Source organism: Rhipicephalus microplus, unplaced genomic scaffold (genome assembly GCF_043290135.1).
Source record: "Rhipicephalus microplus isolate Deutch F79 unplaced genomic scaffold, USDA_Rmic scaffold_37, whole genome shotgun sequence".
Classification (NCBI taxonomy): Eukaryota; Metazoa; Arthropoda; class Arachnida; order Ixodida; family Ixodidae; genus Rhipicephalus; species Rhipicephalus microplus.
Genome location: NW_027464610.1, coordinates 128,715 through 139,772, shown reverse-complemented (window position 1 = coordinate 139,772; position 11,058 = coordinate 128,715). Strand labels below are relative to the sequence as shown.

General features: G+C 40.5%; 1 protein-coding gene across 2 annotated transcripts; it reads right to left on the bottom strand.

Moving 5' to 3' along the window:
- Nucleotides 1-746: 746 nt before the first annotated feature.
- On the bottom strand, nt 747-5,253 carry LOC119168739 (uncharacterized). Of its 2 annotated transcripts, none has more exons than XM_037420131.2 (2): nt 5,012-5,253; nt 747-4,949 (listed from the first exon to the last, which is right to left on the bottom strand). In XM_037420131.2, the coding sequence occupies exons 1-2, from the start codon at nt 5,036-5,038 to the stop codon at nt 3,894-3,896; spliced, it is 1,083 nt and encodes a 360-aa protein (XP_037276028.1). In that variant the 5' UTR covers nt 5,039-5,253; the 3' UTR covers nt 747-3,893. The 2 variants fall into 2 exon arrangements, with proteins under 2 accessions (XP_037276028.1, XP_075740697.1); XM_075884582.1 differs by having other exon boundaries at nt 5,037-5,253.
- Between the last annotated feature and the right edge of the window lie 5,805 nt (nt 5,254-11,058).

Below are 11,058 nucleotides of genomic sequence, written 5' to 3'. Positions count from 1 at the left end.
CCGTCGTAAAACCGCAATAAACAATGTCACTTAGTGAGATGCAGTGTTTTTCACCTTTACAAGTTGGGAACTGCGATATCTAATGTGAAAGCGCTTGAAACCGTCGTAATGTTGTAGAAAGCAATGTAAAGTAGCGAGTAAAACGTTTTCTAACGATAGAAGTGCGAAGGTTATGTTAGGTTGAGTTATGTTAGTTTAAGCTAGGTAGCGTCGTGAAACCACCAAAAACGACGTCGTCTAACGAGATAGTGTTGTTTTATTGCGAGTACAAAACTGCGATAGGTAAAATGTTGTGAAAGCACACAAAACGGCATGAACAAGCCAAATACTGCGTGTTGTACCGTTACAAGTGCGAAAGTGCTATGTTGTGACATTCTCGGTAAAGCGCATGCAAGTATCGTGAAACCTTAAAGAACGATGTCATTTAGCGAGATACAGCGTTCTGTACTGTAATAAGTTGGTGAGAAACTGTGAGGTCAAGCAAATATCGTAATTGTGAACGAAACAGTGTAATTGAGCGTCTTTAGATACAAGTGCGATTGTTAGGTTAGGTTGACATATCAACCGTCGTAAAACCGCATTAAACAATGTCACTTAGTGAGATGTAGTGTTTTTCAACATTACAAGTCGGGAACTACGATATCTAATGTGAAAGCGCATGAAACCGTCGTAATCTTGTAGAAAACATTGTAAAGTGGCGAGTAAAACGTTTTCTAACGATAGAAGTGCGAAGGTTATTTATTTATTTATTTATTTATTTATTTATTTGCAAAATACTGCTAGCCTAAAAAAGGCTGTAAGCAGGAGTGGGAATACAAAGATGATATATATACATACTGCGCAAAAGAAAGCGATAACGGCATGCTTCACACTAGGTACTCTTCTACAGCAATAATATCATCAGTTATATCGATCATCACAGCAGTAGGTAACTACACTGTAACCATTATATTCTAAATGCCAGTAATACATACATGGAATAAAAGAATATATGTATTTCCTTACATATAAGGTGACGATACATAAAAGTAGAAACACACAAGTGAACATATACAAAGAAGATTAGTAAACTCGTACAATTACACAGTCGTCAAATGAGCCTGAAGTGTTGAAATGAAATCTGCTGTGGTCATGCGTTCCACGACATCGGCTGGGAGCTCGTTCCATTCCCTTACTGTTCGTGGGAAAAATGTGTTGTGAAATACATCTGTTCGGCAGTTATAGTCTCGTAGTTTTTTTGAGTGATGAGAACGTGTGATTCGCTTACTTACAGGTTGAATGAAATGATCCCTTTCTATTCCTATTTTATTATGATAAATTTTGTATAGGTACCCTAGTCTTTCCGTGTGGCGTCGTAATTCCAGGGGTTCCAATTCAGCCCTTTCCACTAACGTACTTGCCGATGTCCGCCAGCTGTACATATTAAAAATAAAGCGTACCGATTTTCTTTGAACACTTTCCAAGTGGACAATGTTCCTTTTCGTGTGAGGGTCCCATACTATCGATGCGTATTCGATTATTGGTCGGATAAACGTTTTATAGGCTAATAGCTTCATATCTTGAGGAGCTTGGCGCAAAGTTCGTCTTAAGTATCCTAGTTTAGTTACTGCTTTTTTCTTTATGTAAGAAATGTGCTCATTCCACCGAAGATCCGATGTGAGTATGACACCTAGGTATTTAAAAGATTTTACTTTGGATAATACGCTTCCATTTAAGCTGTAGCTAAGCTGTAGCGGTGAATTCTTTCTAGTTATCCTCATGAGAACGGTCTTTTGGGGGTTAATTTTCATTTGCCAGGTTTCACACCATTTCTCAACGTGCTGAAGAGCTTCTTTTAGTTGGACGTGGTCATGAAGGTTGTCAATTCTGTGATAAATTACGCAGTCATCTGCGAATAGTTTAATTTTGACCGGTATCTGGTCAACTATGTCATTTATAAATATTAGGAAGAATAACGGCCCCAACACCGACCCTTGTGGAACGCCCGACCCGACAGCTGCAGGAGTTGAGCAAACATTATCAATTGAAACACATTGCTGTCTGTGGCGCAAGTAGGCCTCTATCCACGATACTAATGCAGTATTCTTTAGAATTGCCCTAACCTTTATTATTAGTTTTGAATGCGAAACACAATCAAAAGCTTTTTGGAAATCCAAAAAAATCACGTCTATTTGAGATTGAGCATCAATAGCAGCAGCAAAATCATGCACGGTTTCAAGGAGTGCCGTCACTGTGGATTTACCTTTGCGAAAACCATGTTGCCTATTATCAATAAGGTTGTTCTTTTCCAGAAACGACGATATGTGCGCGAAAATTATGTGCTCTAGCGTCTTTGAGCAGGAGCACAGTAGGGAGATTGGCCTGTAACAAGTTACTTGGCGCGAGTCCCCACCTTTCGGTATCGGAATAATTTTACTGTACTTCCATTCTGTTGGTAGTTGAGCTTCTGAGAGCGATTTTTTAAATATTAAACATAAGTACTTGGAGCACCATTCAGCGTACCTGACTAAAAAGGTGTTGGGTATGCCGTCAATTCCAGGAGTTTTCTTTGTGTCCAATTTTAACAACAGTGACAGCACACCTTCTTCGGACACAAAAATATCACTTATAGACGGAGCATCTTTTGCAGGAATGAAAGATGGGTCACTAGCATCATCCTGTACAAATACGGAGCAGAAAAAGCGGTTAAAAGTCGATGCTAATTGTAGTTTATCCGACACGTTGCCACCGTTCACAGTAAGGTTTAACTGCGATTTTTGCTTTGAGGAAAAATGTCTCCAGAATTTAGCCGGAGCCGTGTAGAGAAAGTTTTTTAATGTCACGTTGAAGTAGTAATTTTTAGCTTCAGCGATACTGTCCCTAAGAGCCAAGCGTATGGCACACAGTTTCGATACATTCGCAGGAGAGGGGCGTTGCCGGCACGTTTTTCTTATCCTTTTCGCTTTGCGCTCAAGGCGAACAACTTCCTTAGTAAGCCATGGTTTTGAAAATTTTTTTATGCTTTTACTTTTCATAGGGACAAAATCTTTGATACACTTAAGAACGAGATTTTTGAAAAATAGCCATAACTCATCGATACTGCAATCACTTGATTGATAGAAAGAAAGAAAATTTGAGAACGATTCATCCATTGCATCCAAAATGCCCACGTCATTTGCACGTGCGAAAACCGGGACAACACGCACTTCGTTTTTCTTTTTAGGCACATGGCCAAGATTCAGTGTCAATGTAATCAACTTATGATCCGATATTTCATCGAGAACGGCAACTACGGGTTCTTTACTAAGCAGGTTTCTGCTAACGAGAAAAAGGTCTAGGATAGAATTCGCTGAGTTGCTGATGCGAGTTGGCTCTTTGACTAACTGAGAAAGGTTATGAAAGAAAACTAGATCAGTTAACTGTTCTGCAACAGTGCTAAGAGGCTCCGGAATTTCGTTACTCCAATCAATGGATGGCAGATTGAAGTCACCAGCTATCAAAAAATTATTGATGTGGACGACGTTGTCACATAAGAATTGGTTTAGTTTCTCGAAGAATGTACTGTTGTCATTTGGGGGGCGGTAAAATCCACCTACTACTAAGCTGCATTCATTCAGGCATATTTTAGCGATGACACATTCAACACCAGCTATAGGGGAAAGTCTGTTTATATGTAACGTATCTTGGTAAAGAATGGCAACTCCTCCCCCTCGGGAGCTTCTATCATTACGAAGGATAGCGTAGCCTGGCGGGACAATTTCAGAATCGGATATGTCATTGTACAACCAAGTTTCCGTAATTACGACTACCTGAGGTTTATACGAGAGAATAACACTTTCCAGCACGTCAACTTTATTCACAATACTGCGAGCATTAAACTGGAGGCAAAGGAATGGTTTATTAACGACCGCTGGTCACTGTTCGTTTCTAGTATTCTTGCGCTGAACAAGAACTCTCATTTTTTGGCTGTCATCCCATTCAAAAAGATTGTTTTCAATTTTAATTTTATCGTGAATCAGCTTAACTTTTTTACCAGACTTTCTGATGTCAGTTGTGCTCTCCCACAGGTTTCTTCTTTTCTGTCTAGTGCACGCGGAAAAATCCTCTGCTATAGAAGTTCGCTGTCCTTTTAACTTATAGCCGTTTTTCAAAACATTAATCTTTTCGCGGTAGTCAAATAACTTTAGGATTACAGGCCGAGGTTTGCGACTATGACTACGGCCTATCCTATGAATCCTTTCGATAGACGTTATTTTTGTGCCTAGTACCTCTTCGAAAATACCTTTCACAACACTTTGCTCAAGGTCTGCTTGTGTTTCATTCTGTTTTTCTGGAACGCCGAACACCAAAAGGTTGTTTCTTCTCCCGCGGTCCTCAAGGTCGACTAACTTTTTTTCCATGTCCTTCACTTTCTTGTCCAGAAGGTGGGTGACTGAGGAGACCTCTTTAATGAGAGAGGCTGTCGAGTCGACAACCTTAAATTTCTGTTCAATTTCATCGAGCCTTTTCTGTATCACCTTTTGCCCCGCTAGAATCTCAGTGAGCAATTCTTCGGTGGTAGGACCTGGGTTTGATTCTATATCACCGCAAAGAATCAACAAAGCACATGCGAAATCCTGCACAAACATAGCTATAGCACTGAAACACTCTGGGCATGTCAGCTGGATAAAACAGCGGTTACTGGATTTACAGGAAGACGCAGTGTTACAGACCTGCATGTAGAACAGGAACGGATTAGTTGCCATGTTGACCGTTGGCCAGCTGACACACCCACTGAAGGAAGCCGTGCGACGAGGTACATTTAAAGCCGGGTCCGGTGACGTAGACCGCGCTGCACGTGACTTGATCCCATCTTCAGTGTAGTTTAGCGAAAACCATACGCTGTCGCAGCATGCCGCCGTGGTTTCATCGGTAATGTTCGTTGTTGCTTGAGATGCGCTGGCTTTGGTCACTCCAGCAAAAAGTAGAATCTGCATGTAGAACAGGAACGGATTAGTTGCCATGTTGACCGTTGGCCAGCTGACACACCCACTGAAGGAAGCCGTGCGACGAGGTACATTTAAAGCCGGGTCCGGTGACGTAGACCGCGCTGCACGTGACTTGATCCCATCTTCAGTGTAGTTTAGCGAAAACCATACGCTGTCGCAGCATGCCGCCGTGGTTTCATCGGTAATGTTCGTTGTTGCTTGAGATGCGCTGGCTTTGGTCACTCCAGCAAAAAGTAGAATCTGCATGTAGAACAGGAACGGATTAGTTGCCATGTTGACCGTTGGCCAGCTGACACACCCACTGAGTAGGTTAGGTTAGGTTAGTTTAAGCTAGGTAGCGTCGTGAAACTACCAAAAACGACGTCATCTAACGAGATAGTGTTGTTTTATAGCGAGTATTAAACTGCGATAGGTGAAATGTTGTGAAAGCACACAAAACGGCATGAACAAGCCAAATACTGCGTGTTCTACCGTTACAAGTGCGAAACTGCTATATTGTGATATTCTCGTTAAATCGCATGCAAGCATCGTGAAACCTTGAAGAACAATATCATTTAGCGAGATACAGCGTTCTGTACTGCAATAAGTTGGTGAAAAACTGTGAGGTTATGCAAATATCGTAATTGTGAACAAAACAGTGTAATAGAGCGTTTTTAGATACAAGTGCGAATGTTAGGTTAGGTTAAGATATGAACCGTCGTAAAACCGCATTAAACAATGTCAATTACTGAGATGCAGTGTTTTTCACCATCAAAAGTGGGGAACTGCGATATTTAATGTGAAAGCGCTTGCAACCCTCGTTAGGTTAGGTTAGGTTAGGTTAGGTTAGGTTAGGTTAGGTTAGGTTAGGTTAGGTTAGATTAGGTTAGGTTGGGTTGAGTTGGGTTAGGATAGGTTAGGTTAGGTTGGGTTAGGTTAGGTTAGGTTAGGTTAGGTTACGTTAGGTTAGGTTACGTTAGGTTAGGTTACGTTAGGTTAGGTTAGGTTAGGTTAGGTAAGGATAATTTGGTTAGGTTAGGTAAGGTTAGGTTAGGTTAGGTTAGGTTGGGTTGGGTGTTGTTGGGTTGGGTTGGGTTGGGTTAGGTTGGGTTAGGTTGGGTTAGGTTAGGTTAGGTTACGTTAGGTTAGGTTAGGTTAGGTTACGTTAGGTTATGTTAGGTTAGGTTAGGTTACGTTAGGTTAGGTTAGGTCAGGTAAGGTTAGGTTACGTTAGAATAGGTTAGGTTAGGTTACGTTAGGTTAGGTTAGGTTAGGTTTGGTTAGGTTAGGTTAGGTTAGCTTAGGTTAGGTTAGGTTGGGATGGGTTGGGTTAGGTTGGGTTAGGTTAGGTTAGGTTAGGTTAGGTTGGGTTAGGTTAGTTTAGGTTAGGTTAGGTTAGGTTAGGTTAAGTTGGGTTGGGTTAGGTTAGGTTAGGTTAGGTAAGGTTAGGTTAGGTTAGGTTAGGTTAGGTTAAGGTATGAACCGTCGTAAAACCGCATTAAACAATGTCACTTAGTGAGATGCAGTGTTTTCACCATTACAAGTCGGGAACTGCGATATCTAATGTGAAAGCGCTTGCAAACGTCGTTAGGTTAGGTTAGGTTAGGTTAGGTTAGGTTTGGTTAGGTTAGGTTAGGTTAGGTTAGGGTATGTTAGGTAAGGTTTGGTTAGGTTAGGTTAGGTTGGGTTAGGTAAGGTTAGGTTAGGTTAAGATATGAACCGCGCTAAAACCGCATTAAACAATGTCACTTAGTGAGATGCTGTGTTTTCCACCATTACAAGTCGGGAACTGCGATATCTAATGTGAAAGCGCATGAAACCGTCGTAATCTTGTAGAAAACATTGTAAAGTAGTGAATAAAACGTTTTCTAACGATAGAAGTGCGAAGGTTCGGTTAGTTTGAGCTAGGTAGCGTCGTGAAACCACCAAAAACGATGTCATCTAACGAGATAGTGTTGTTTTATTGCGAGTACGAAACTGCGATAGGTGAAATATTGGGAAAGCACACAAAATGGCATGAACTAGCCAGATACTGCGTCTTGTGCCGTTACAAGTGCGAAACTGCTTTATTGTGATATTCTCGTTAAAGCGCATGCAAGTATCGTGAAACCTTAAAGAACGATGTCATCTAGCGAGATACAGCGTTCTGTACTGTAATAAGTTGGTGAGAAACTGTTAGGTCAAGCAAATATCGTAATTGTGAACGAAACAGTGTGATTGAGCGTATTTAGATACAAGTGCGAATGTTAGGTTAGGTTGAGATATCATCCGTCGTAAAACCGCATTAAACAATGTCACTTAGTGAGATGTAGTGTTTTTCAACATTACAAGTCGGGAACTACGATATCTAATGTGAAAGCGCATGAAACCGTCGTAATCGTGTAGAAAACATTGTAAAATTGCGAGTAAAACGTTTTCTAACGATAGAAGTGCGAAGGTTAGGTTAGGTTAGGTTAGTTTAAGCTAGGTAGCGTCGTGAAACTACCAAAAACGACGTCATCTAACGAGATAGTGTTGTTTTATTGCGAGTATTAAACTGTTCAATAAAACTTGTAGCTGGGCGAGTTGGTTCATAATACTTATAAGTATTATGAACCAACTCGCCCAGCTACAAGTTTTATGGAACATGAGCTGTCACTTAAAAATAACGGGATCACGCATTTGCCCGCGCATTGCAAAGCTTGCACGTGCTCACCGATTTTCTCGGAGATTAGGATTTTGGGTCGGAGTGCTGATACCACAGCCCGGGAACTGATGGAAGCGTTTTATATTTCTGCTAGAGGCAATACCTGTGTTAGTGATACATCCATTTCGCTTTTTGATAGTGAGCGTCATTTTTTGCGTGGCCTGTTGTAAACTATTAGGTTCTGTCCTCGTGACCACTTGACTATGTTCTGTGCGACTGTAAATTGAAGGTTGACGAAGAATTAAATGTAGTTGAAAGTCTGCGCTTGTCCCTGTCTCTTCTCTGCTGTCGTTTGTCTGTTTTTTTTGTGCGCACACCAGTTTACCCAGTATTAAACTGTGATAGGTGAAATGTTGTGAATGCACACAAAACGGCATGAACAAGCCAAATACTGCGTGTTCTACCGTTACAAGTGCGAAACTGCTATGTTGTGATATTCTCGTTAAAGCGCATGCAAGCATCGTGAAACCTTAAAGAACGATGTCATTTAGCGAGATACAGCGTTCTGTACTGCAATAAGTTGGGGGAAAACTGTGAGGTTATGCAAATATCCTAATTGTGAACGAAACAGTGTAATAGAGCGTTTTTTAATACAAGTGCGAATGTTAGGTTAGGTTAAGATATGAACCGTCGTAAAACCGCATTAAACAATGTCACTTAGTGAGATGCAGTGTTTTTCACCATTACAAGTTGGGAACTGCGATATCTAATGTGAAAGCACTTGCAAACGTTGTTAGGTTAGGTTAGGTTAGGTTAGGTTAGGTTAGGTTACGTTAGGTTAGGTTTGGTTAGGTTAGGTTAGGTTAGGTTAGGTTATGTTAGGTTAGGTTGGGTTAGGTTAGGTTAGGTTACGCTAGGTTAAGGTATGAACCGTCGTAAAACCGCAATAAACAATGTCACTTAGTGAGATGCAGTGTTTTTCACCTTTACAAGTTGGGAACTGCGATATCTAATGTGAAAGCGCTTGAAACCGTCGTAATGTTGTAGAAAGCAATGTAAAGTAGCGAGTAAAACGTTTTCTAACGATAGAAGTGCGAAGGTTATGTTAGGTTGAGTTATGTTAGTTTAAGCTAGGTAGCGTCGTGAAACCACCAAAAACGACGTCGTCTAACGAGATAGTGTTGTTTTATTGCGAGTACAAAACTGCGATAGGTAAAATGTTGTGAAAGCACACAAAACGGCATGAACAAGCCAAATACTGCGTGTTGTACCGTTACAAGTGCGAAAGTGCTATGTTGTGACATTCTCGGTAAAGCGCATGCAAGTATCGTGAAACCTTAAAGAACGATGTCATTTAGCGAGATACAGCGTTCTGTACTGTAATAAGTTGGTGAGAAACTGTGAGGTCAAGCAAATATCGTAATTGTGAACGAAACAGTGTAATTGAGCGTCTTTAGATACAAGTGCGAATGTTAGGTTAGGTTGACATATCAACCGTCGTAAAACCGCATTAAACAATGTCACTTAGTGAGATGTAGTGTTTTTCAACATTACAAGTCGGGAACTACGATATCTAATGTGAAAGCGCATGAAACCGTCGTAATCTTGTAGAAAACATTGTAAAGTGGCGAGTAAAACGTTTTCTAACGATAGAAGTGCGAAGGTTAGGTTAGGTTAGGTTAGTTTAAGCTAGGTAGCGTCGTGAAACTACCAAAAACGACGTCATCTAACGAGATAGTGTTGTTTTATAGCGAGTATTAAACTGCGATAGGTGAAATGTTGTGAAAGCACACAAAACGGCATGAACAAGCCAAATACTGCGTGTTCTACCGTTACAAGTGCGAAACTGCTATATTGTGATATTCTCGTTAAATCGCATGCAAGCATCGTGAAACCTTAAAGAACAATGTCGTTTAGCGAGATACGGCGTTCTGTACTGCAATAAGTTGGTGAAAAACTGTGAGGTTATGCAAATATCGTAATTGTGAACAAAACAGTGTAATAGAGCGTTTTTAGATACAAGTGCGAATGTTAGGTTAGGTTAAGATATGAACCGTCGTAAAACCGCATTAAACAATGTCAATTACTGAGATGCAGTGTTTTTCACCATCAAAAGTGGGGAACTGCGATATTTAATGTGAAAGCGCTTGCAACCATCGTTAGGTTAGGTTAGGTTAGGTTTGGTTAGGTTAGGTTTGGTTAGGTTAGGTTAGGTTAGGTTAGGTTAGATTAGGTTAGGTTGGGTTGAGTTGGGTTAGGTTAGGTTAGGTTAGGTTGGGTTAGGTTAGGTTAGGTTAGGTTACGTTAGGTTAGGTTACGTTAGGTTAGGTTAGGTTACGTTAGGTTAGGTTAGGTTAGGTAAGGATAATTTGGTTAGGTTAGGTAAGGTTAGGTTAGGTTAGGTTAGGTTGGGTTGGGTGTTGTTGGGTTGGGTTGGGTTGGGTTAGGTTAGGTTAGGTTACGTTAGGTTAGGTTAGGTTAGGTTACGTTAGGTTATGTTAGGTTAGGTTAGGTTACGTTAGGTTAGGTTAGGTCAGGTAAGGTTAGGTTACGTTAGAATAGGTTAGGTTAGGTTACGTTAGGTTAGGTTAAGTTAGGTTAGGTTAGGTTTGGTTAGGTTAGGTTAGGTTAGCTTAGGTTAGGTTAGGTTGGGATGGGTTGGGTTAGGTTGGGTTAGGTTAGGTTAGGTTAGGTTAGGTTGGGTTAGGTTAGTTTAGGTTAGGTTAGGTTAGGTTAGGTTAAGTTGGGTTGGGTTAGGTTAGGTTAGGTTAGGTAAGGTTAGGTTAGGTTAGGTTAGGTTAGGTTAAGGTATGAACCGTCGTAAAACCGCATTAAACAATGTCACTTAGTGAGATGCAGTGTTTTCACCATTACAAGTCGGGAACTGCGATATCTAATGTGAAAGCGCTTGCAAACGTCGTTAGGTTAGGTTAGGTTAGGTTAGGTTAGGTTAGGTTAGGTTTGGTTAGGTTAGGTTAGGTTAGGTTAGGGTATGTTAGGTAAGGTTTGGTTAGGTTAGGTTAGGTTAGGTTGGGTTCAAGTCAAGTCAAGTCAAGTCAAGTCCAGTTTATTAAATAGTTCAGTTTAGTTACATGGTTAGCGTTATTGCAGCAGGAGGTCCCAAAGTTTCAGAGAAACTGACAGGGGGACCTCCTATGGCTACATGGATGGGGTAATTACAAAAAAATACAGCAATAGTATACGGTCTTGTGAATAATAATGAATAATCTTGATTAACAATAAAAACACGATCAATACACAACATAATGGTAATACTCACTATTGAAAAATAACAAGGTAACAATCAAAAGCAAGTTAAGACAAAAAACAATATTAATGAACTCTACGTGACAAATGTAACACGTTTCATTATCAGTGTTATCAATTATACAATGGCAAATTGAAGTAGTAAAAAAGCACAGTACTGTGGAAAGCTATTAACAGTTAATTACACAAATCGGATGAGTTGATTAATTCCTGAACGTA

What these genes read in the sequence shown, in the direction of transcription:
- LOC119168739 (XM_075884582.1), bottom strand. Translation starts at nt 5,240, where the DNA reads ATGGCAACTAATCCGTTCCTGTTCTACATGCAGATTCTACTTTTTGCT. An exon ending in CACCGGACCCGGCTTTAAAT is followed by an intron (nt 4,950 to 5,036) that starts GTACCTCGTCGC and finishes TTCTACATGCAG; the next exon opens with ATTCTACTTTTTGCTGGAGT.